The sequence below is a fragment of the Amphiura filiformis genome, chromosome 12 (assembly GCF_039555335.1).
Source record: "Amphiura filiformis chromosome 12, Afil_fr2py, whole genome shotgun sequence".
NCBI classification, from domain to species: Eukaryota; Metazoa; Echinodermata; class Ophiuroidea; order Amphilepidida; family Amphiuridae; genus Amphiura; species Amphiura filiformis.
In genome coordinates, this window is record NC_092639.1 from 49,190,530 (window position 1) to 49,217,958 (window position 27,429).

At 35.9% G+C, this 27,429-nt stretch overlaps 1 protein-coding gene across 2 annotated transcripts; it reads left to right on the forward strand.

The window, feature by feature from the left end:
* Positions 1 to 324: 324 nt before the first annotated feature.
* LOC140166331 (prolyl 4-hydroxylase subunit alpha-1-like) lies at positions 325 to 27,423 on the forward strand. Of its 2 annotated transcripts, none has more exons than XM_072189767.1 (14): positions 325 to 488; positions 8,721 to 8,953; positions 10,586 to 10,740; positions 13,704 to 13,877; positions 15,032 to 15,204; positions 16,059 to 16,110; positions 16,506 to 16,636; positions 17,304 to 17,486; positions 18,966 to 19,148; positions 22,282 to 22,335; positions 23,194 to 23,253; positions 24,258 to 24,326; positions 25,185 to 25,278; positions 25,554 to 27,423. In XM_072189767.1, exons 1-13 carry the CDS (start codon positions 477 to 479, stop codon positions 25,233 to 25,235), a joined length of 1,530 nt encoding a protein of 509 aa, XP_072045868.1. In that variant the 5' UTR covers positions 325 to 476; the 3' UTR covers positions 25,236 to 25,278; positions 25,554 to 27,423. The 2 variants fall into 2 exon arrangements, with proteins under 2 accessions (XP_072045868.1, XP_072045869.1); XM_072189768.1 differs by lacking the exon at positions 325 to 488 and adding an exon at positions 8,139 to 8,255.
* The last annotated feature ends 6 nt before the right edge of the window (positions 27,424 to 27,429 follow it).

Here is a 27,429-nt window from a genome sequence, read left to right on the forward strand (position 1 = left end):
TCAGAAATTTCATAATTAATTTTTAGAGTTTATTTATTGTTAAACAGTAACAATTAAAATACAGATTATAGTTTTAATTGAAGTAGTGCATTGTATTGTATTTATAAGTACCATTAATTGTTTAGAACTGTACTAAGAAAGTTCACTTGTTTACAAGATGGTAAACGCAATCATTTTAGCCATTGTATCTTTTATTCAAAGATGTATAATAACACTCATACGGGGAAGTTTTTTTTGCAACGAAGTATACCTATTTCCCGTGGCAAAACTGCAATTCGATAGCACACTCATAACAATGCAATAAAGCTAACAATAAAACGGTAGACTAGAAGTATTATTGTACTGACCTTCCTTTTGGTTGTTGTTTGGCTCGTTGAACCATGGATAAACGAAAAGTTATTTTTGTCGTGAAATACATGCAATATGTATTAATTCCATCATGAATTAGAGTTGTCTATTGCACTGCAAGCGATTGTATGCTGATGAAGGTGAGTCGGTGATCATTTTGGTACTAGACTATATTTGTACACTAAATGATTCTTTAAACCTGAAACAACACATTTTCATAATTTCATTTACATGCAAATACCCAAATATACATGTACGTAAACATGATTAATATATATTATGCGTAGGCCTATATATAGCACCACTAGACTGACTTGATTATGACAAAGACCCTAGGATCTTTGATTTAATATGATCTAGGCCTATTGTGAGTAGGTCTATTCATCTTCTCTGGTCATCATTTGCTCAGACGTCTGAGGTGTTTATTTAAGAATTGAATCTATAGGCCTATATATTAACTGGTGACCGGGACTGGTGGCTTTGTAGCCCAATGTAGGCCTATATACGGTATATAGCTCCCAGTCAAATGAACATTCATGTTGTAAATTAGTGGTGCAATAATAGTGGTGAGTTATTAAATTGCAACATAATCCAAGAGCATATTAAATGGCACGTCAAAGTCCCCGTAAATCCAAGTGGGTCTGATGGAACTATTGTCCAAACTACGGTAGGCCTATGTCTCCGACCAAGGGCCAAGGTCAAATTTTGTGGTCCACATCATGTGTCTAGAGAAAATTCTCCTAATAATGGTCTCAAATTGGCAAAAATAAATCAAAACTAGTGGTCAAAGACCACAAATCTAGCTGGGGCTTGTTGATATTGTGGAGCTATCTGACCCCTGCAAAATGTTCCAAAAATGTTTCCCTGGTCATGAGGTTTGTTGGCACCGAGTTTGAGTCCCGTAGGCCCTTACAGATGTCCAGAAATTGCAATTTTAAGATTTGACCCCAGATGACCTTTGACCTGACCCCTGCAAAATGTTCCAAAAATGTTCCCTTGGTCATTAAGTTTGTTGTCACACAATTCTAAGATTTGACCCAACATGACCTTTGTCATGACCCCTGCAAGATTTTCCATAATGTTCCCCTGGTCATGAGGTTTGTTGTCACCGAGTGTGAGCCCCGTACCTCTTACAGATGTCCAGATAATGCAACTCTAAGATTTAGCCCCAGATGACCTTTGACCCGACCCCTGCAAAATGTTCCAAAAATGTTCCCCAGCCTGGTCATCAAGTTTGTTGTCACGCAATTCTAAGATTTGACCCAACATGACCCAGGCTGCAAGATGTTCCATGATTTTCCCCTGGTCACGAGGTTTGTTGTCACCGAGTTTGAGCTTTGAACCCCTTACAGATGTCCAGATAATGAAATTCTAAGATTTACCTAAGATGACCTTTGACCGGATCCCTGCAAATGTATCAACATTTTCCCCAGGTCATGAAGTTTGTTGTCACCAAGTTTGAGCCCCATACCCCTTACAGATTTCCAGAAAATGGATTTCTAAGATTTGACCTCTGCGTGCCCTATGACCCGACCGCTGCAAAATTTTCCCCTGGTCATGAGATTTGTTGTCAATGAGTTTGAGCCACATATCCCTTACAGGTGTCCAGATAATGCAATTGTAAGATTTTACCCCTGTAGTGACCTTTGACCCCAATTCTGTGTACAAGTTATAGGCACTGGGTATAGTATGCATATGTGAAAGTGACGTCATTGTGCTATGTAATTTGTGGTAGAAGCATTTTGAGGGTATTTGGTTATATATACCTGTAATGCCCCCTTAATGAACTTTGACCCCAATTCTGTTTACACACTATGGGCACTGGGTATAGCCGATGCTTATGCTTAGCTGAAATCACATTTTTGGCCTGTTTGACCCCTCTGTAAGATTTAACCTACTAAAAGTCAGGTGACGTGTATGGTCTTGGTCAATGATACACACCGACATCGCCTGGCTAATAATCATTTGGTGCAGCAGAGATACTAAAATAAATACCCGGGATCGATACACGTGAATTGCTATGCACGATTTTGATATCAGACGAAAATCTTCGGATATCGGGGTGGAAAATGATGAATATCTCCCGTAAATGATTTCGTCTCAAGAAACCAGATCTGGTCTCATACACTTGAAAATACGTGTTGAACAGATATGATAGTCGTTAGTTTGCGCTTTGAGAAACGGCCGTGAGTCTTGAACTCAAAATCTGACCAAAATTCTTAATTTTATATTGCGTTGGTCCTGTATGGACTACAGCGCGGGCTATAATACAGCGCGGGCTATAGCTGCACTCACTACTCCAGTGGAGGCAGTATGACCATTGACCGCAATGTCGTATACAGGCTTACTCACACATCGAGAAATCAATTACCCCGGCTATTGTCAGTAGCCTTAGTCAGGTCACTTGGCTACTGCGTCTCATATTAAAGGTGGAATAAAATGGCCATGCGTGGCTGTGGATTCAACCTACCATGGCGATTTCTACCATGACGATATCGGGGCGATGACACTGTGTGATAGTTGTGACCAAGTTAGGTGTCAAAATCGGTCAAAGCATGTCTGAGCTAGAGCAAAAAAGGTGCAGTTTGTTGCCAGAAGAAAGAATGGATAGCAAAATAGGACCTAGCTGGGGGGGTGTAAACCCCAGCCAGGTAAGAAGAATCGGATAGCATTACAGTACCTAGCTGGGGAAGAAGAGGGATCGGATAGAAAAACAGGACCTAGCTCGGGGGGGGGGGGGTGTAAACCCCCAGCTAGGTAAAAATAAACACCTCAAAATCAAATGTTCAGCGACTTCACCCAATGGATTGTTATAGTGGCGCAAGCAGGGGTGTTGAATGTTTGACTCGAAATAAAAACGGGATATTGTGAGTGAAAATTGACATTTTATGGAAATAAATAAGAATCTATTCTTTATGCAAATCGCATTGCTTTAAGGGGGTACTACACCCATTGCATTTTTTTTTGCATTTTTTTGCATTTTGTGAAGAAATGAGAAAAAGAAATTGGACAAAGTGGTATGCAAAATGAAGGGGCAAATCTTCTCGTTCAATTGGTGGCATCAGTATCAATGACGCGTACATGCTTCTAATGGTATAAGCCAAAGAGTGGTACATCACTGATGTTTTAAATTCACTTCATTTTGGAAAGCTTACTATCAACGGATTTCGTTGAAATTTTGGATATGTGTTGCTAACACATTAGGGAAATAATGTTGATATGTAAAATGGTAATAAGTGGTCCCTGATTTCTTTTATGACTTCATGAACTTGGTGCTTCACAACTATCAAAAAACGAACCGATTAAAATGCTTCTATTTTCAATGTTGAGCTATATTTTGTATTTTGAACTTGCGACACTATTTCACTGAAACTTAATTAAGCCATAGGTAACAGGTTATCACAACCACACTACAGCAATGTTGAAAAGATTGTATTTTTGTCACCTATACCACCATATTAGGTAGTTTTCCGTAAGCTTCATTTTTGTGATTTTGGTAACTATTTTATATTTATTTGCCCAATCCATCTCAACAAGGCAATCTAAATTGTACTCACTATTTACATCCCAAGGTATTTTAGTATATCCACCTCACACATTTCCATTATATGGTCGAATCCAACCAAAAGTGTCCACGGGCCAAAAATAAAAGTCCGAAATAAAAATGTCTCCACAATTTTTTCCTTTTGCCCATTGATTGATGACATATTGGCCTTATAGGAACCAAAAGTGCCATTACTAATCTTGAAAAATAAATCCAGGACGTGTGATAGTAAATGTGATATCAAAACCCAATGTTACCTACGAATACCACTAGGATGCTTTCACTATCGCAATACTAATCAACCTAAAACAAATGGAATATTCCCATTAACGCTTTTTTTCGTGTAATGTAGACCACAGGGTGTCAGGAAAATGCTAACTCAACCAGAAAATATTTGTTTTTATTTTTATAACGCGATCAATATGATCTTAGTCAATTTATGCTAGTTTATTTTTGAAAATGAAGTTTAGGTCAGTTTCTGTATTTTATTTATCAAATGAGTATGAATCAATTTACACATTGTATAAGAACGAGTATGATATATGTTTTCAAGAATATTAGGAATTATACGCATACACCTAACGCTTTATACAATGAAAAGGTGAAGAAACCAAGGTATTCGTAGGTAACATGAGCGATTTAACAATATCTATATTGAGTTTATAGGTTTAAATTTTGCTATTATGGTAATGAATTAATAAAATGGTAGTTTTTAGATCCCTTTCAGATGGTACGTCCAAATGAATAAATGCTATTACCTTAGATCAAAATTTTTTTTTGCTTTTAGCAAGATTTTGACCACTTCATTTTGATATACAAGTAGTTAATCAGCAATTTTACATAATAAATAATTGTTGAATGAATCCGTATATGGGTAATAATAGTGTCCTGGGGTACCGCTTAAAGTTTTTGACAATTAATTTCCATTGGTAGGGACACTTCATTACACATGTCATGTATTATGCTGTATTCGTAAGTAACATTTCAGTATTTGTAGGTAAGAATTAGACTTTTGGTGGATATCGCAATCAAAACTTCATTTTATAAAGCACTTTGAATGTATTATTTTCTTTATGTGCGTTTATTGATACTTTAGACCCTATCATGTATTAATAATGTCGGTTCACAACGGTTGAAAGAGGATTGAAGTAAGAAACAAAGGCACTAAAGTGACTTTAATTTGCTTAATTGCACACAAATCGCTTAAAACCGTTATTGCAGACTTGTGAAGTCCATCTTGGAGTCAATTACGTCTTGTGGCCTTTCGTTTGAGGGCAACTACAATTAGATTTATACCAGGGTCCATCAATGTGTTGTCTAGATCATGAGACAATGAGAACAGTCGTTTTTTCCATGGTATTCGTAGGTAACCTTAGCGAAAACGTCAAAAGTTACCTTCGAATAAATCAATTTGGACACAAATTACTAAGAAACCAGAAGGTCGGTAAACATTTAAAATGAAGCACACATGACAGTTGACAAATCCAAGTATTTATCCCTTCTAATCTTCTTTGAATCTGATTTTTCTTTCAAATGAGCAGACCGTCGTCTATTTCAGTACATATTTTTCACCAATTAAGCCGTATTCAGTTTTGCATGGTGGGCATGTATGTGAATTCGCAACTTTCATTGACATATGATTTGATAGCAAACATACAGGCCTTCGTTATGTACCAATATGGGCATTGGCATGAATGGCGGTGTTTCACAATACTGTCATGATGTCAAAGTGTATTCGTAGGTAACATTCGGTTACCAAAATTTACCTACGAATACTTGCTTTTATTGTTGACATCTCAGAAATATTTAAATGCAGGTTATTGAAACTTGGTATAGAAATAAAGAGTGTATTACCCTGCACCTATTGCTTAACTATTGTTTACTATTCTCTCACTTTGTGGAAATGGCACAGCTTTTAACATGTATTCGGAGGTAATGCATATTTTTTACCAAACCTACCTTTGTGCCATTTAGAATTTCTGGCAGCTAAACACAATAATAAAGATGTCCGAATGCAATGCATTTCAGTATTGGACATATCAAAGCTTGTATCAATTGCGCATTTGTTAGTGATTTCCATTTTTTTAAGATATATCTAGTGCTATGAAAAATTGTATTCGTAGGTAAAGTAAAAAAATACCACTCAAAAAATTATCACAAAAAATTCATAATTATGTACAAATATGTGAAAAATTGAACAGGCAATCTTTGAATACACACCTTTCAGGAAATCAATTTAGATTCAATCCAATGACTTCTTTTCATAACTGATTTAGATGTTTTTAAAAATACTTTAAGAAATATTTTGAAAAAATGGGTACAAATAGCATGTTTTGGGGTCTCTGTGTCTAAGTTTTTCACAGAAGGGGGTCTTATTATATATGGCGCGAAGTGTATGATCAAGGCGAATAAACACAATACAAAAACGAATGCCAATTGATTAACACTTTTAAGTTATGGCCCTGAACATGCCGTGTACACTTTTCGTTGGATTCGACCATATATCCAGTAACAGACAAAATATCAAAATTGATGCCTCATTATGACATGTATGATATCACAGACTATCACAGTCATGTATTCAGAATTGATGCCTGAATTTGACCTGAACCAATTGACCTATAACCTGGCCTTTGATGACCTTATAGCCTTTTTTAATCTCTTTTCCTAACAACACATTATGGAAGATACATACATGGTGTAGTATTAAATTGTCTATGTGGAAGAGATTAGGCATATTTAATTTATTCAGTGTTATAATCAGTGAGTACATTTCTATAGATAGTATAACAAAGGATTTAATGTATTCTATTCATGTATTCTACTGGACATGTTCAATAGAATAAATTATGGTTTGTTATGAAACACACATCTCAGTCACTAGGATACAGTAAACAAAAAAATATATAGGGCTAAAATGATTTTCTAAAATGGTTTAAAATCACTTTGTAGGTAGAGATATTTTATAAGTTTAGGACATGAGATGATGAACATATTTATGTAGTTCATAAATTTGCAAGAAAAAAAGAAGAGGGGTACTGATGAAAATCAGGGTGTTATTCCCCCTTAACATCCTTGAAATCGTCACAATAAAGGGATTTTAAATATAGGCCCCATTATTGTCTAAGCAAAATTATGCAATTCTAAACCCGGTGGAGTTCGATACTCGTATATTATTATTTTTAAAAGCTGTCAGCCTTTTGCATGTGGTTTTGACAGTCGTACGTCACGTGCCGCTTGTCCTATACCATCTGCCGTGCGTCTCCACGTGTATTATAGCCCCCTCTGTTCATCAAAAATTGGATTATAGACTAATCATAGAGCTTTATAGAGGGGGTTAGACGTTGAAACTATGGTCGAAACCAGGCTGGTCGAAACCCCGCCCCGTCATAACAAGCTCTAGGCCTATATGCCTAATAATTAGCCTACTCCGAAGGGTCGTTCGTCCGAATTTACAACTCCGAAGGGTCGCTGCTCCGAACTTACAACCAAATTCGTTATTCCGAAGGGTCAATAGGCCGAGCTTAGAACAACGGATCGTTACTACTAAGGGTCATTACTCCGATAGCAAGTTGGATGGAGGTAACAACTTAGCCTTCGGAGTAGAGCCTATTGACCCTTCATAATAACGAAATTGTGAGTAAATGACCCTTCGGAGTAACGAACTAATACTAATTATTAAATTAATTAATTGATTAACATTTGTTTATATATTTATTCACTTATTTTTGTATTTTTTTAAATTTATTTAGGCATATTTATCTATTTATTTGCTTAAACTATTTATTTATTTATTTATTTATTTTTGTAATAATTTTGGTATCGTGTTTGATGGTTGTTTGTAAACTTGTGTGTTTTATTTTATTTTGTATGCAAAGAGAAATATTAAGGTACATTGTATTTACTTTATGATATTATTGTATTTGCATTTTATGTAATGTTCTTTGTGAGTTTAAAAAAAATAAATAAATAAAGACCCTCACGGGCTTTGAAAGACAAAAAAAATCTACTGCCTAGGTCAAACAAGCTTCGATCTTACTGATATTTCAGCACAACACTAGTATGTATCCCAATAACATTCTCCGAGGGTTCCATGTCGATCCGAGGAAAAAGTGCTTTTCGCCCCATCGCACATACACTACCTCTATCTGCGCGTGCTAAGCAGTGTACATGTATGTGGATGAGAAGAAATTTTACAATTGAATTCTGTGATGTAACTGAACTTAATTGAAGGATTCCTGACCATTATAGGAACTTTTTGGGAGGGAAGAGAATTTTCACCTAAGGCAAGCCCGGCTCGAACCCTCGTCGATCGTATCTCCCGGCCGGCAGCGCAACGCCTTAACCACTCGGCCATCTCAAGGTACGTTACAAAGGGTTACTTCGAGCTTCTACTTTGAAGGTTCATTAGCCTACTCCGAAGGGTCGTTCGTCCGAATTTACAACTCCGAAGGGTCGCTGCTCCGAATTTACAACCAGATTCGTTATTCCGAAGGGTCAATAGGCCGAGCTTAGAACAAGGATCGTTACTACTAAGGGTCATTACTACGATAGCAAGTTGGATGGAGGTAACAACTTAGCCTTCGGAGTAGAGCCTATTGACCCTTCAGAATAACGAAATTGTGAGTAAATGACCCTTCGGAGTAACGAACTAATACTAATTATTAAATTAATTAATTAATTGATTGATTGATTAACATTTGTTTATATATTTATTCACTTATTTTTGTTTTGTTTTTTATTTATTTAGGCATATTTATCTATTTATTTACTTAAAATGTTTATTTATTTATTTGTTTATTTATATTATTCTTATTTTTCCCCTCAGTACGATCATCACGACATATCTCCCCATGTTTTTAAAATCGATATGTGGCACAATTTTCAAGAGTCTCCAATCATGGGCCTACTATGGCTTCTTGTAACCATAACACTCGTGGACGGTGATTTGTTTTCTTCGGCATCCAGAATGGCAACGGTAGTTACTGTTGAGGAAAAGTTAATACGAGAAGCACTTGATTATGTGGATAAGGAACAACTAAGACTGGCGGAAATTAGAAAGTAAGAACTGTCACGACAAATAGCGTTGCTTAATTTGTTTTACACGATTGTGCCAAATATTAAATGTTTTGCACAGTCGTGTCGATCAAACCATGATCAATCATTAAATGGTATTTTATATCAACATAGACCACTTGTCATGATTGTTCATACTCTGGCTTAGTCCGACGAGTAGGACCTGTTTTTTTCTTAGTTTACCAACTATACTCTAACTCTGATCGCTCAAGAAAGATTAACCACAAAAATCCACTAACTGCCGCCCCTCCCGAAGGCGGCGCGGTCACTGGACTTTCCCGATTCGTCTTTCTTGCGCCATGTGAGATACAGTGATCATAGTGTGAAATGAGTATAGTCTGGTAACTTAGAAAAAAGGTCCTACTCGTCGGACTACTCTGGCTAATTAGTATTACAGGGATTACAGCATAAAACTCTGATTAATCTACGTACAATTGATAGGTTTCACATCTGATCTTGTCAGTCACCGTTCTCCCTCCGTTTGTTAGCTCGCAAACACAAAATCGGAATGCACTTAAATTTCCCGATTTTTTCTTTCATTTTTTGTTGGGGGGACTTTTTTCTTGAATTTTTGCCCAGCTAGCTACTGCTCAAACCAATCTAAAAACATTTCCCATCTTTTACAGTTTAACACAGGGTATAACCAAGTATTTGTATGTGACATGTCCCAAAGAATGACACTTTAAGGTTACGCACTTTTTGCTGCGTATACAGTATGGGTTCACTTTATCATAATAAAAACTATTTAAAAGAAATCAAAGTCATAGTGTAAAATTGCAGTGTCGTGAATGACTGATGTAATTTTAACCCATGTAAAAGAATATTTTTGTGATCCATCAAAAAACGTACCTTTTATATTATTTTAAATTCAGCCTAAGTACATCAACATTTACTATGAACCAGCTAAAATTGTTGATGCTATTTCAGATACATGTTTCAGACACTCCGAAAAAAATAATGTGGCCATAATTGTTGAAATATCTTTCATTGATTACATAAATGATGTTATGGATTTGAGTATTTTCCGGTCAACTTGCACGCAACTTGCACAAAATATCACGACGCAGATAAGAGATTTCCCGTCTTATGCAATGCCATAATCGTATTAGCTTGATGTCTTCTCTAAACGTTCAAGCTATAAAAAAAATATCCATTCAATCTTTACAAAACGTGTTATTTTATGTAAATAAAGGAATAAACACAACAGAGAAGACGTTATATTCTACTTTTCCTTTTAAACATGTTCAACTGCCAAGTTGACGCAGTCAGATGCAGTCAGACTTATAATCATACAAGATGACGGAAGTAACAGATTGCTGGTTCGAATCCTATTGAAGCCGTGGAATCTTTTTCTTTTCATAATGCATGATTGCATTCCGATTCATGAAATTTAAATTCAAGCAGCATGATTTATAAGAACTTCAAAATGTTACAAAGGTTTTAATAAGCTATTTACTTTATTTTGATTAATTTGCACATGAATTTTGCACCTCTTAAAACCAATGAAAATAAAAAAACACCTTGCATAATAGGTAGTCAATAATGAACAGATTGTGGGTTGAATATTATGCTCCAGGGTTTGTTGGTAAACTTTCCATTTTTTTTTCCATTTTGAAGACTGATCAAACAAATTCACCGTGAACGAGGACACGCAGTAAACGATCCAAAAGAATACGTGAACCATCCCGTACAATCATTCCAACTTCTAAGAAGATTCCGAAGACAATGGATTGGTCTTAAGAATTACGTTTCACTAAATAACAATGACCAAGGTGAGTGACTGTAAACAATTTGGTTGAAGTTTTTGAATGTATGTAATTATTGTTTTTAATTTGTAGGCTACTTTGGTTTTTTTCCCTTTCATAATGAAAATTGTATGATTTCTCATACAATAATTTTTTACTGCGAAGTGAGTGTGTATGACGTTAATTGCGCGGTCGACATATACCATGTTTTGCGAGTGTGAAAGGAACGGGGTGGGGCGCTGGCTGAGCGCTGGTTTCTAAAAAGCGCAGATTTTGCGAACGAAAATATTGCCACCATCAGGGTAAGTTGGTGTGGCAGAACACACCGCGGTATCCGTCAAAGGAATCCCGGTCAGGCTTATAAACACAACAAACAATGAACATTATTACTCTACAAAATGCATCTTAATCTACTACATGAATAACAGTTTATGTCACAAATGGCTTACCATACCTGACTGAAAGAAATTATTTAATTTTACAATGCACAACTGTTTATTTAAACAATTAGCAACAGTGTGATTTTATCTATGTTATGACACAAATGGCCTGCCATACTTTATGTTGTTTTAACACATTACATCATTTTACATAAGTTTCACAATTTACATAACAAAGAATACTTTTTATAAGGTTCATCAAAGTATCCTACACAATGACAAGTTACAATACATGGTTCTTTTGGTTCATCAAAGTACTTTTCCATGTAAATACATAAACAAAGGTCACTGCACTATTAACTTCATGCACCTGACAAACTATTTAAAATGCCGTACCTCCAACAATTGACTTTTACCTTACTCTTGAACCCAATTTGTCTATTACAACTGTACATGATGCAGTCATGTCTACAGTAGAATTCATCTCGACCTTTGCAGGACTTAACCCCATTAAAAGTTATTAAACCAAGATAACACTCATTGAAACAGCTCAACTGATTAAATCGGATCTTCTCTGGTTGTGCACATGTGTCTGTTTCCATGTGCGATATCGCAATAAAGCTGGTATTATAGCTTCAGTTGGGTAACCGATTATAAAGGAAACGAAAGGAAACAATGGTATGTGTACCTTTGTTCACGAAATGAGACAATGGCCTGCTTTTTGTAAACCAGCATTCTTGAAAATGAGCAACATAATGATTGTTGACATAACACGGTTTGGAAATAATTTCTTCATATATTTGGTGTTATCTGTCGTTTACATATCCTTCCTAAAACACAAAAGTGCGACCCTCTCCAAACGCCTAAATTAGCTAAAAATTTAGGACATGTTACAAAACTATATTGTCTAGAATTTTAGAAGAGTACTTTTAATATTGGCCTGTTATTTTTCACACAGCGACGTTAACTAGGCAATGTACTATTACCTATAACATTAACTAAAACACCAAAGTACGAATATTTCCAAACATCTAAATTAGCTAAAAATTTAGGATATGTTAAAAAACTATATTTTCTAGAACTTTAGAAGAATACTTTTAATATTGGCCGGTTATTTTTCACACAGCGACGTTAACTAGTCATATCCCCATACTTTTAACGTAGGGCTATTTGTAGAGGTCACGCGTCAATGAGAAAGAGCACTGTGTATTGTGTATAGGAAAACGGACAGTAACTGCAGTATGACATTATTTCTTTCTACTGGTATCACCTGAGCACCCTTTTCACCATAAACTCGCCAACTCTCCAACCATTTTAATCTCACACAATCCTGAGCAATACACAACTCTAACATTGTACACAAATGTTAACTCGCAATTTGAGCGCCTCAAACCTTCGCGCCCCTAAACTCTCACAAAAGCTCTCTCACAACTCTCTATTTACACAAGTTTCAACTTCCTGTACACAAATTGTCATGACAATTTGCAATCATCTGTACTGCGTGTTTTTCAAAAACACAATATTTTAACCCATTTTACTTTCCATAAGGTTTTGTCCCAATCCCTGCCATGCGCCAACCAATGACCTGAACTTGAACTCTGACTCTCAAAACGATGTTCAAAAGAAATACAACCCAAAACATTGCTCAAAACACATCCCAATTTGGCAACATTTATTTTACTCATCCCCCCACAAGAAGCACAAATTGTTTACATCTAGTATTGCATATCAAAATCATGAAATCACAAACTCACATTAAAATTATACACGTAGGCCTATACACACAATGTCCAATGTCCCATGTCGTCGCCTGTCGATCATGCTTATCTGTCATTATCGCGAAGTGCACTTTCGAAGTAATTTAAATCCGACATTTTGCTGGCCAGCTTTTTAATTGGGAAATGTCCATTGCAGAAATATGCGATGCAGAAAATGGTGTCTTCGCTGATCAATCGTCGTTAAAATACAATGTCCATTGTGTCATGAGCTGCCAAAACTCCATTGAAGACCATAACCCCAATCTAGGCAATTAATATCAATTTGCTCAAATAAGGACAAAAATGTAAATCTTTCTCCATTTCTCAGCATATTACGAAGTAAAATGTAGTCACAATCAAAACTCGTCGAACTGGGAAAATTTGTATTGTATTTGCAAAACACATGATAATTTAACTTGCAAAATAGTGAAAAACACGCTATTTATCAAGGGGGGAATCCTCCCGGAAATCCTGTTACACCAGCTTGATTGTTTTCTGACCGCTTGAAATGAGACATCTCAGAACAGTAAATGCAAGTTAATGATATCCTTCAAACTAGCAAAACCGGGATCGATACCCGGATTCTCCACCATTTATTATGAGTCAACTTATAAATGTTGGAAAATAGCGCCATAACAAGACAGCGCATTATTGTTTTATGTTGATTTTTAAGGACTGTTTTAAGCTCCAAATCGTAACTCAAGTTATGTTATTGGTGTTATTTTTTGGAGCTTATAAATGTCGGATCTGAAGAAATGTTTCACGGATGCGACTTGAAACATTTTTGTAAGTAGAATTTTTGCTTGTGTGAATTATTTTAACTCACCTGTGATCCTGATGTTACTTTTCTTAGCTTACTTATCCAAGGCAGCTGCTTTAGAAAACTCTCCAGGCTATCCTAAAGAGGATGACTACATTGACGGTGCTAAGATTATTCTAAAGCTTCAGGACACCTATAAACTGAACACTTCGTTAATTGGCGATGGAGTCATCACTACGCGGCAGCCCAAAGCACCTCCTCTTCTTGGTAAGGAACCGGACAAAGATTTTACGCAATTGTCCATTAGGCTACGAATTCAACGGCCGGACGGACCTTAAGTAGTAGGGTCTTACAATGTGGGAAATACAAAAAAAAATGGTTCGGCATTCATTTGTACCAGAAAAACTTGTTTCCCAATTATAAAATCTGGGTCGGTCGGGCCCTTGGAACAGGGTTTTCTTTTTTTTTCGTCGCCTTATTCATGGTATTATTTAAAGCAAACTGCAAACTTGCAAAGAAACTGCAAAACTATACCACACTGAATAAGATCGGTTACGTTAAGTTTATTCAAATTATAACATCCACAATTTTCATGTGGCACAATTTTGGAGTTAATAATATATACGAATGAGCAAACTTTGGTATTGGTACAATTCTAGTTTATCCTGCGCACCCTGTATTCCTATAATTATGGTACAATTCTGATTTTGGTTAGGGTTATACTTGTGCGCAGGGTACACCAGAATTATTCCCAAACTTTTGCTCAATTTTGATGCCATGAATAGTATATATTGGTGGTTTACTGTGCAGTTAAGTGGGTGTGGTGTACTTACCGGGGGGTATGGGGTTCAAATTTCCTGAATAAAATTAGCGCGCGCACAAAAAAAAGTACCCAAGTCCCGATTAAGGCTGATATTGTGTCCCAAAATATTGTCCAATTGCAAATGTTCGCTTCGCCCTCATCTGTTAGTGTTGCACTAAGAAATGTTGGCACCTAGGCCTAATCATGAGATTTTTTCATTTCGGACATAATGATGCTACTGTAGAGTTGTTTGTAAAATGATTCTTCTGCAGTGGCGTATAGCGTCATAGGGGGCGGGGCACGTTCGATTTGAAAATTTAGAAAATCCCATAGGAAAATTGCCGAAATAGGGCTTGTGCCCCCCCATATCAGACCCAGTGTCCCCAATCATGGTCGGTACCATACCTCCCCTCCCTCCCCCAATATGAAGACACAGGCTTACGCCATTGATCTTGGATCAACATGTCAGAATATGAGCTTCCAATTCCGTGGGTGTACATACTTGCTGCCCTGTCTGGTTTCCCATTTTGTTACTTTTAATCAACCCAAAATGTGTTGATGTTATTGTCGTTTGTTTTTTCGTTATGTTCATTGATTCAATGTTCTTTAATCATTTCAGCGGAAGATTGCTACGAGTTAGGGATTCAGGCATGGAATGCGTCCAGTCCAGAATACGTCAAACAATGGATGGAAGAAGGCCTTCTACGACTGCGCAGTGATAAGCCTAGTGAATATGATCATTATGTTGGAGAGGTTAATATCTTGCACCAAATATCGGCATCATTATATAAGGTAATCCTTTTTGTTTAATATTAAATACCACATTACCAGAGAAAGTCTACCGATTCTTAGAAGAAAAAAGTTAGAACCTTTTTCATGTCTAAATTGGTTTTTTCTGGCTTTTGCTGAACCTTTTAAGTTATTTCGTATAACTATATACTTCAGGGTTCTACATGGAACCATTTTTATACAAGAACACCAAATGGTTCTTTCTGGCCTTTTAATACAGAACCTTTTTCATGTCTAAATTTGTTTTTTCTGGCCTTTGCTGAACCTTATAAGTTATTTCGTATAACTATATACTTAAGGGTTCTACATGGAACCATTTTTTATTTTTACCAAGAGCATTGACCTGCTGTGTATGGTCTTTAGAAATGCAAAAAACGCGGTTTTGTTCATATACCTGAAAAAAGACTATATTTTTTAAAAAGTTAATTGAAACAACTTCATTTGTGGATATCCACAAGGGTCCGTTTTAGGCCCCCTGCTTTTCACTATTAATCTCACTTGGACAGACACCCAAAAATATACGACAGTTAGTTGTATCCATTTCAATTTTAGATATAAATCATAAGATATTTGTTTTGGTTGCCGCAATTATTCTTAGTTTAGTTTTTCGATTTACTTTGTGTCAGCTATACGCCGGTGCGGCTTAAGTTGAGTGATTATTAAATATTTTTAAATCGACCTAACAAATAACAAGAAAATTCTTTCTATCTCTACTTGGGCGTAAATACTTTTCAATAAATTTAATAATTCAAAGCATATTGTACCAAAATATTTAAAAATACATTTTATCCATTTGTATGCCTAAATTATCCTGATCTTATTTTCATTTTTCATAATTTATCTGTTATTGATTTCAGCAAGGATCCATATCCGAAGCAATAGACATAGCTAAGCAAATATTAGAAATTGGTAAGTTATCCTTACTTGAATACGTTTTCGGTTTTGTTTTTTTGTTGTTTTTTGTTTTGTGTTTTTGTTTGTTTGGTTTTATTTTTTGGTTTTTTTTGCTGTGTTTTACAAACAAACAAAAAAGTTGTATTGCTCTTTCAACTTTGTCCTTTTTGAACATTAAAAAGCTCCGAAGTCAGATTTTTGTTTCACTTGTAAATATTGTTTTACAGTTCCCTGCAAAGACGGTAAACAATGATTTAATATACGGTTTGTCACTTTGTATTTGGAATTGATCAACCTTCTGCGGTGCGAATTTTATACCAAAAATATGAACATTCAAATATGAAGAAACAATCCGCGACACCCTTAACAATATGATGTGATAATGCTGATATAATATGTAATATTTGTAGATCCTTGGAACACTGCGGCTTTGGATAGAAAAACAGTTTACGAAGAAAAATTGAGAATTATGCAGGCTTCAGATCCCGATTCAAATGAAGCAACCATGGCTCTATGTCGAAATGATAACACATACATCAAGGTAAATAAAATTATGTCGAAAAATGACAAAAAATAAAGGAATAATGTGTCACGTGTGTTTTATTGTTTAATGTGTTTATTTGTTATTCACAGTTATGCTAAAACACACTTAAAAATAAATTAATAACTTAGTTAAAGGCACTATCAGTGAATCGGTAAAATTAGAAAATCATCATAAATCAGATTTTTATATTTTTACGGGATTTGCTAACATATTCTGCAAGTGATAAGACCGAACGTTGCATAAATGCACAGTCGTAGACGGCATCCGTTGTTTGACGTATTCTAGACTCGACGCATTCCATGCCTGAATCCCTAACTCATAGCAATCTTTCGCTGAAATGATTAAACAACATTGAAACAATGAACATAATGAAAAAACAAACGACAATATAAACATCATTCAACACATTTTGGGTGGATTTGGACACTTGTCGATACACGCAATTGGTGTTAATTTTTCATATCAAATAAACCCCGGCAAATAAATGCATAATGACACATTTTTTAACTTATCCTTTTATTTTTTAATAATTTCGCTGGAGTAGCCTTTAATGTATATATTATTATTTTAAAAGTATATTTAACGTGTACGAACACACTTTAACATTTTATCATGTTTATCAGCACTTTAATTATTTTTTCCCTCTTTATTTTCTTGAATGCAGAAGAAATGGCGGAAACAACATAAACGGTCCTTGTATTGTCATTTTACACACTACAATCGTCCGCGATTATTCATCAGACCTGCAAAAGTAGAGGTCCTGAATAAGAAACCACCAGTCATTCAGTTCCATGATATTCTAACCAAGAAGGAAATGGCTTTTATAAAGAAAACTGCAGAACCACATGTAAGTATAGGCCCTGCATGCTTTTATCGATTGGCTCCAAACAAAGGTTTTGAACCGGTTTCCTTCCCCGTAATCATGGCGCAGTGCAGTCCATTCAATCAAATGTTGTGATCAACCTATTTGATCGTAGGGCATTTTGTTACGTGTGTGAGACGAACTGTTGCGGTGGATTGCAATCATCAGTCCAAGAGAATGCCAAATATGGATCAGGAGTATTACATAATAATAGACCCTGCTATGACAATAGCTGCACTAGGTTAATCGTATAATCTCCTTATGTGGTTAGCATGGCTGGGCCAGGAAATCCACAAGGTCAGCCAATGTATGTACACGTATTCGGTACATGTGCCATATCTTTTACAATGGGTGATAAATTTCTGGTTTGTTTTATTTCAAAACGCAACAGTCGATATTCTAAAGCTTGGTCCAAAGCCAAGAGAAGAACCAACTCTAGTAATTTATGTGGTTTCAAATTATATCGGTGTTGCCTTTTGATAGAAATGGTGTTTGTTGATGTGCACAGTTTCCAATTAGATCATAACATGCTGTTGTACATCCAAGGTCAAAGGTCTTTTAATCCATATTTGGCGTTGTTCTGGGACTGATCATGCTTGTTCGGGCAAGTTCGCCACTTTGCAAAACTTTTTTGTTTGCTCTATCCTGTTGCTATTGTGAGGCCTATAGTTCTGGGATAGTGGCAGTATATACCTAAGACATAGGGCTTTCACATGGGCTAATCAGGTCATTCCAAACCTTAAAATTGACATCGCTAGGCTGGTCAGAAAAATATAGGGCGAACACTCCCCGCTCTCCCCTACCTATAATCCATTACATGCGCGCATGTTTAGCGAGCAGGGACACATTATACGGAACGCACCTTGGCCGGCGACATGGAGGAAAACAATGGATATGCATATCAGCTTTATTGTTTTATACTCTCTAGGCATGTTACAACCTCTATAGCCCCACATATTTCAAAAAGCAACTCCTAAGTATAAGTTATATTAATAAAAGTTATTTCTTTCTGACGAAACAAGTCTGAATACGACTTAAAAAACTATGGGCGACACATATTTGGCATTTTGAACACTTTATCGGAGAATGTGCCATAATGGTCATTCATTAAGGTGGGTGAGGGTAATAGAAACAAGTGATTATTTTATTGATTGTTTGATTAGTTGATTGATGTGTGATTGGTTGATTTATTGATTAGCTGGTTCCTTGATCTGTAATTGATTGATTAATTGATAGTAAAAATGCTTTAATAAATGATGTGCTGTATAAACTGCTGTTAGTTAGCTAATGGATTAATTACACACGTCATGTGAAGTACAACAGTCATGTCACGAAATACAACATTAATTTAGTTATTTTGTTATGTTTTTATTTATTTTATTTTATAATTTCTTAATAATGTTTTATTCTATTGTATACTTACTTTTAATACTTCATTTTATTTATTGCTCTTGACAATTTTAGCTATCAAAATCTCGAGTAGCAATAAAAACTACTGACGAAAACACGTCAATTAAGCCAGATCAACGGAAGAGTAGTATAGCCTGGATGAATATACATCAGTCGCACCGTTTAAGAAGTATTCTACCTCGTGTGGAAGATTATACGGGGTTATCAACTCAGGAAAATCACACTGAGTATTTGCAGGTAGGTCTGTAACTAACGTTGATGGAAAAGTTTTACATTACAGTTGAATGTAGAGAGCGTGGCGCAATTGTTAGGGTACTTGCCTTTAGTGCATGAGGTCCCGGGTTTGATTCCCGGCGGTGGCGATTTGCTGGGAAATTGACTTGGGGAAAAAAAGTCTGAAATTAATTGGCAACATCTGTAGATTAAATTCTGACTTCCGCTCTCCCCGTGGTTCATTTAGAATTGGGTATATCAATCATGAAAGTACTCCGTCCTTCGGAGGTGACCTAAGCCGTCGGTCCCGTGTGCAGAGAGTCGTACCTGTACATGTATCTCGCTGCAAGTTTCGAAAAGAGTAGGGTGTTAACCCCTGACTGTTCCCAAGTCCCAACCCATCCCGGTGTTCACATGGACCCCAATGGAAATAAGCTTCATTAGAGGCTTTCTTGGGTTATCCAGGGTTTTCAAAACCCGAACAAATCAAATCAAAATGTTGTTCACTTGCCTAGCAATATCGAGGTCCTGTACGTGTTCAACTTCATATGCCAGGTGTGAGGTAGACTAAGCCATAGTCGATTTTTGATAAATAAAAATGTTATTAATCATGATGAACGCATTCAGTTGAACTCGAAATTATACTGATATTTAGTAGGCCTACACCAAAATACTAGTATAAAATGGTTATGAAAACGTTTAGGCTATATAATTATATTTGTGACAGTAAAAGTAAAGTATAGGCCCTACGTAGGCTTATATTATTGAATGCAACATATCATAATGGCATAATTATAATGACACTTCAATACTGAACAATTCTAATTTTAGAATCTGCCAGTTTATTATCCGAAAAACCGACTATGGACTTTCACTTTTAAGCAGAACTTTACCCCGGGACTCACACACTGTCAATCATACTTGTTTATCAATAAAATCTAACCACAAGACTAAGCATGGTGGTACAATACGCGCTAGATGCATACGTTCATCCACCAGCACAAAAGCGCCGCATTCCCTAGATAGTTGTGTACCATGTATAGTTATAATGGTACCAGTACGCGTCGGGAGGATTTAAACAATAACGAGATCTGGGCGACCAATCACAAGCCAGATTCATTTTTAAAGATGCATTACATCATCACCAATTTTAGTTAGGCCAGAAATTGGCCTAACTCTCAAGGCAAAGTCAGTAGTCCACTTGGGAAGCTAACAAACAGAGGGTGTACGGTGACTGAAAAGATCAGTTGTGCACTCACTAATTAAATCAGAGTTTTTAAGATTAAATGTAATAGCCAGAGTAGTGCACAATTGGCAAGTGGACTGCGGAGAAGTCTAGGTGTGAGGTGTCTCAAAAAGAAGGTTACATGTATAATGAAAACTAGAAGTTAATGCTAACAACTATAAATTTCCTTTTCATGATATAATCTATATTCCCAGTCTATATTCTACTACAGTACTACCACTGTGGATGTTAAGTTTGCAACTTGCGTATACATTTTAGCCTGCATTCTTAAGCTGAATTTATACTCGATCGCCGAGCGATGCGATTAATCGCTTTTGAAAAAGCGATTTGCAATCGCCGAATTTTGCGATGCATCGCCCGTCGCTTTTGCATTTATACTTATCACGGCGATAGCGATTGTAGACGACAATTAAAATATTCTAAATGCCACAAAATACATTTTTAAAACATCAGTTGCTGTCAATAATTATTGCTTTGAATTAATTCATCATCAAAAGTTAAAAATCGAGAAAGGTAAATTAATTAGCAAAATAATAGATCCAGTTGGTTGTATATGATTGGTTGACGCATTCACGTGTCAAGCGATATCGCTGGGAAGTTGAGATTTCTTCAACTTGCAAAAGCGACGTCGTTTTTGCCTCCGCGATTTGAATCGATTGATCGGCTTGACGCTCTGGAAATGTAAGTAAACATTGAGCATGCGTGAAAATCGCTTTTCTGCAAAAGCGATCGAGTATAAATTCAGCTTCAGTCAAAGCAAGCTGTTTATGTGACATAATGCATATGTACGTGGTTTGTTGAACATTGCATATGGCTAATGAGCAATCAGGTAGCGGAATTTGGAGATGGTTGACACACATATTATTATTGATGTAGTTTTTGATGTTCTTAGGCCAAATTTGCAATTGATATAAAAGTGTTTTGTTGTTGTTGTTGTTGTTGTTGTTGTTGTTGTTGTTGTTGTTGTTGTTGTTGTTTGTTTTGTTTTGTTTGTTTTTTTTTTTAGGTTTTTTTCTTGTTTGTTTGTTTTTTCTTTAGGTTTTTTTCTTGTTTTTTATTTGTTTGTTTTCTGTTTGTTTTCTTTTTTATATTATGTTTCATTGCTTAAAATTACGTCAGCCAATTCATTACACTACAAGTTTAAATCCAAAACGTTTTTTATTTCTTTATATATTTTATATTATGATAAAGTGACTCCTCCTGGCCCCTACACAAAAGCAGTGAGTACCCTTAATGCTCTGCGTGCTAGCCATGCGCGTCAACGGAAAAACTTGAAGTTTTGAAATATTTTCTCAAAATATCAAGGGCTATCTTAAAAACTACTCGACCAATACTAGGCTTGTTTGTATTCATTTTAATGCATTTTTCTTGCTTATTCCAAATATGGTCATGACAATTTACATTACTGAAATTTTTGAATTTTTAAAATTTTTTGAAACTTGTCGTCTGCATATCCTATCAGCGACTGCTATACCCTGTTTTGGACTTTCAAAAGAAGTACCTGCATGTGCAACCATGACTGTTTCAAAGTAGCCCGCCAAAGTCATGCAGGTAACTCCGAGTTCGTGCATTGAATTGGTTTGAATGAGGAATACTACGGGAACCAGCGCCTTTTGTTAGAAGTCACGCATAAGTAAAGTGGATAACCTCTATTGAGAGTGTCGATAAAGGCAAACCTGATTACGCAGCATAGCCTTCATAATGTGAAGGCTATGCTGCAATTTGGCCTAATCTGGTAATTGTGCTAATCTGTTTTGGACAGCTTTGCGTTCCACCATATTCACGGTTTTCGTGTTTCAATTAATAGCCTATATATTTTGCTTCCAACACGTTTTCATGTCAGTCCTCATATTGAATACATCAATAGTACTTTTAATATTCCATTTCGTAATTGTGTGTTTTTATTTTCAGGCCGCTCACTATGGTGTGGGAGGATTTTACAAGCAGCACTTTGATGACATGACTGTAAGATTTAGCACATGATAGGTCTATATGAAGGGGAAACTGAAATACGAAGTCGGAAATTTATCCCCCTTCATATTCCGTTGAAAATAATAGACGGAGCGACACCGCGCCGTTTGGGTATAGGCCCTACGTACTCAAACGGTTGGCTACTGAAACACTAGCTCCCTTTTCGGTGTCTTGGCTTTGTTCACCAATGTTCACCAAAAAGGCCCTAGTTTCAAACTGCAGTCCGCACATCCCCATCACTGCCAAAACAGTATGTGGGAATTAATTATTATTTTCTTTAAAATTCGTAACGGATACATGGTAGGTCTATAGCCTATAGGCCTACCTAGAAGGCCAGTATGGTGTAGATGGACTTAAAGTAAGTTTTTATAGAAATCTTTAAGTATAAGCTCTACAACATGGGCCTATTATGACATACCCTGCAAACACATGTTCCTAAGTCATAAACGTACGTGTAATAAACGTTGTAATAACATTTTAAATGTAGGGTTATATAAAGGGCATGAATACATTTTTAAATATGAAAAAAAAACCTAACATTTTGACAAAATGTTATTGCAAAATATTTTTAACAGTTAAAATATGTTAGAATGTTTTATATCAAGTTTTGTTTTCAAAAGTGAATGCTATTAAAACTTTATATTACCTTTGTAATACATTTAACAGTTTTCTGTAAACCGTTTTGTGTTTGGTTGGTATATACTAACCCGTTAAATACGAATTAAGAAAGAAGTAGTGAAAATTTACTTCACAAATATATATCAGGTCACACAATCAAGTATCAACCGTGTGTTTACACAGTGTGCCGTTTACTCCGGTAATTACATTTGTAATTCTTTTTATTCATTTTAGGATGAGGATAGTGCGGGTTACGAAGGCTTGGGGAAACGGATTGCAACCGTGTTGTTCTATGTAAGTTATATGAGGTTGATGAAAGTTCATTACTTAATTTACTTTCCGTATAAATTGAAGAAAAAACATAAATCACCTATAGTTTGTTATTAATCTATGAAAGTTGAATTAAAGTTTAATGTGTCCCTTGTTTCCTCAATAATAATGGGAAGTTTTTATTTAGTTTTTATGGTGTCATATACTTAGACTCACGCTTCTAATACCCCATCATCGGCTGCCCATGCAGCAAATGTGTGCATAAAACGTTTAAATATCGAGTTATATATTTAGGCCCTTTACAATTAATTCTTAGTTTCCTGTTTCCCGCCCGCGTCCAAATTTAAGAATGGCAAAATATTTAATTATTTTATTTTTATTTTGGTTTTTCTCTTTTAAAATAACTTTAAATGATTTCCATTTGCTACTTTCTGACTTTGATCATATCAACTATAATGATGAATAAACAAAGAACATAATTGTAGGCCTACCATTACTTATGTATAAAATCAAACATAGTTGTAAAATAATTAAATGCATGTTCCTAGTGCATGAAAACGAATTGATGTAGGTTGCGACCACTTTTTTAAAATAAAGAACATAAAAGATAATTAATAATTAATAATTAAAAGTCGCCTCATCCCTTGTATTCAACTTGACCATGAAACAGGAAACTAAGACTCAATTGTGAAGGGCCTAAAGGGTATATTATATACGTTTTAATAAAATTCAAAACATTTTTAAAAACGTATGTGAAACATAAGTCTCACATGATATTTTAAGTGTCAACAAAATATTTTACATGTTTGCCAAAAAATATTTGGGTAACATTTTGACAACTTTAAAATGTGGTCGTTTTTTCGTGATTTTTCTTTATATAACAGCTTATAACCCGACATTTATGTTTTGACCTAACCAAAACACGTTTAATAGGCCTATACACGTTTTTAATAATTTTTGTGTGTTTGCTGGAACGTGTGTTTACTGGCAAATCCGGCTGTTTTTGTTCCTTTCCCCCTATTATTTAGATGAATGATGTTCCAGAAGGTGGTGGTACCGTGTTTCCGAGGGCTGGTGTTCGAGCGTCTCCGATTAAAGTAGGTAGACGTCAATTGATGGGAAATTATTATCAGGCTAGCTATGAAATAGTATCTTGTTCTCATTTTAGCCAAGAATAGATTCAATATATAACTCAGAACGATGATCATCATAAAAATATTAAAATCATTTAGAAGATGCTGTTTTGTTATAAGAATGAAACTTTCTTTTGCTATATAGGCCTATGCTATAACAAAAATGTTGACTCCTCCACAAGCTTGGAATTAACCATGCATAGACAGTAATAATTACACAAAATAATACTAATTATACCGTAAATGAATAATATCATGATCAGCGAAGTTTGAATCAGTTCGATGAACCTGTAGAGGGCACGGTGGCTCAGTGGTTACGGCCTTGGACTCATAATCTGAGAGCTTGCTTGACGTGCGTGGGTTCGAGTCCCCGTCCCGCCACCGTGTTGCGCCCTTGGGCGAGGCGCTTTGTCACGCTTGCCTCACCCCACCCAGGTGCAATGGGAAGCTGTTAGGGGTAGTCACAGTCGTTGTACTGATGAACCTGCGCCATTTGTAGGCAGCAAACGTGGTTCCGACATATTCTAATAACGGCGGAATAAATGTAAAGCGCTTTGAGGCTGTTTACGGCATAAAGCGCTATATAAATATCTACATTTATTTATCTTTTATTTTATTTGTAGGCCTACTGGCGTGTTTGTAATGCGTAGATGTCTAAAATATATAATATTATGCATCTTCTTCGGTAGGGCCTATATGGTATTAAAAGTGATTTTTTCTTTGTGGCACACAACACATGATGTAATTTTGTAACATCTTTTTCATTTTAACATGATATGTTAATATGTACTGTCTATTATTCTTTTTTCGTTTTTTCCCAAGGGAAGTGCAGTCTTTTGGTACAACTTTCTTAAAATGGGAAACGGATCGTGAAAGCTACACGCCGGATGTCCAGTTCTAATGGGGACCAAATGGGGTACGTATTAATGTATTATGTGTGTGTCTAATAGGGCTATAATGGATGTATGTGTTGTTCATTGTTATTGTTGTTGTTGTTAATTGGTATTGTTGCTGTTGTTTTCGTTGTTGTTGTTCCAGAACACAAGCTAATTTCAATTTTATGATGGTAACATGGAATGAAGATCGCTCTGAACAAGAGTGAAATACAAAAAATATAATTATCTCGTCGTTTTGAATCCTTAATATACAGCCCATGATGACAGTACATACTTTCTTGACTTATATTTTCAGCTGCAAACCTGTGGATACTTGAATACGGACAGGTCTTCAGACGAAAATGTGGCCTTTCGCCCGACGACGTCTACTGATAGATAAATAAGACGTGATACTGAAAACAAGGCGTAACAGTACTAAAATAGATAGTTTTTTACTACATTTTGAAGATTTTTTTTGTGCGTCATCATGTTGTAGGCCTACCTTCTAGCACACTTGGCAGTCAAATGTAATTAGTCATAGGCCAAGATCACATTTGCCCTTAACCATTTTAAAGGAGTATTTCGTGATCCTAGCATCCTTTTTTATGACTCCCTGACTTCTTCAGTCGATATCCACGAAAAAGGCTTATTCCCAAAATTTCAGTTGATTCCGATTTTGCGTTTGCGAGTTATATGCATCAATTACATGATCCATAGACAATGTGTTGTAAATTTGCTAAACGAATTAATCTACAAGATTTGTTTTTGTACATTAGCATTATATACAGGTTTCCAGTGGTATAAAAATCTCAACTTTTTTGAGAAAAGTGGGGTGTGGGTGATGCTGTGGATCACGAAATGTCCCTTTAAACCCCAGGATCTTATAAACTGTGCAATATCAAAATTCCCTGACATTTCCTTCTCAAATACCACCACCTTTTAAGTTAATATGCATGCATTCAGTATACCAAGTACCCATGAAACACAAAAAAATATTTTTTTTTTACATTATTCGTAAAAGTTAAGAAAAGATTGCCAGAAAACATTAAAATGTCGGGTTATACAAAATGTATATTATAAAGGGTATAATTTTTTGGGACACCCTGTATATGTCAATATACGATTTCCTTCAAATATTAAATTTGTTATTCTATACTCAAATGCTGAAATAATACTAATATTAATAATAATTGTCGGGAAGGGTTTCTGTCCATTCAGTTGACCTACAAACACAACAATTTTTTGGCATAGGGCCTACTTGTAACGTTTACACATGTCCCAACTTACACATCAAATGGAATTTATTTTATTTTTATTTATAACATTCGGCCGAAGCCAGGCTAAGCCCAATAGTGCTCAGAGGCTACTAAATTCAAGGGATGCCATCCGGATTTGACGGGACAGGGATATGGTAAAAGGTCCGATTTTAGATGCAGGAGGAAAACCGGAGCACCCGGAGAAAAACCTGCGAGGACGAGCATGGATCGGCAACCAAACTCACATGTGGCACCGCGGGGAATTGAACCCCGGCCACAGTGGTGAGAAGCGAGTGAGAAGACCACTACACTAACCCGCCCGCCCAACACAATTAGTTGTGTTTGTAGGTCAACAAAGCAGTTTTGACATAAAGTCATAATATTATGACTTTATTCGCCATAGAACTCCATGTTGTTAAACAACCAAAATAGCCGCCAGTATGGTTTCTACCTTTAAAATGGACAGAAACTCCCGGCAGTTCTTACTAATATTAGGCCCTATATACATAAGCATTTTGGGTAAAGAATAATAATAATAATAAAAAAGTGACGGAAATCGTACATTTAGGCTTTAATCATAAGTAGGCCTATGTAGGCCTAATCTTTTGAGGAAAATGTTGCACTTGGATAAGTCAAAGATAGCTGGACGAGCCGAGCCGAGCCGCATTGTAAGCCTATCGAAATTGTTCAACAAACACAGCCTCTGTCTGTGGCAGCATACAATTGAACACATTTTAAAACTAAGGCTATAATAAGCTATTTTGGTTATATGTGTTATTTAGTCATTTTTATTTTTCATTTCAAAAAGGCCTTGTTGCTAATTTTTTATATAAATTATGGACTGTACTTATGCCAAACTGTTCGCAGAATGTTTTGGATCTGATTGTTAAACAAAATAAAGATAACTTATTTTTGCACGAATTATGAACGTGTCTC

Coding starts and splice junctions, on each gene's coding strand:
- LOC140166331 (XM_072189767.1), top strand. Junction 22,336..23,193: donor AGCACTTTGATGACATGACT/GTAAGATTTAGC, acceptor TATTCATTTTAG/GATGAGGATAGTGCGGGTTA. Junction 24,327..25,184: donor TTCGAGCGTCTCCGATTAAA/GTAGGTAGACGT, acceptor TTTTTTCCCAAG/GGAAGTGCAGTCTTTTGGTA.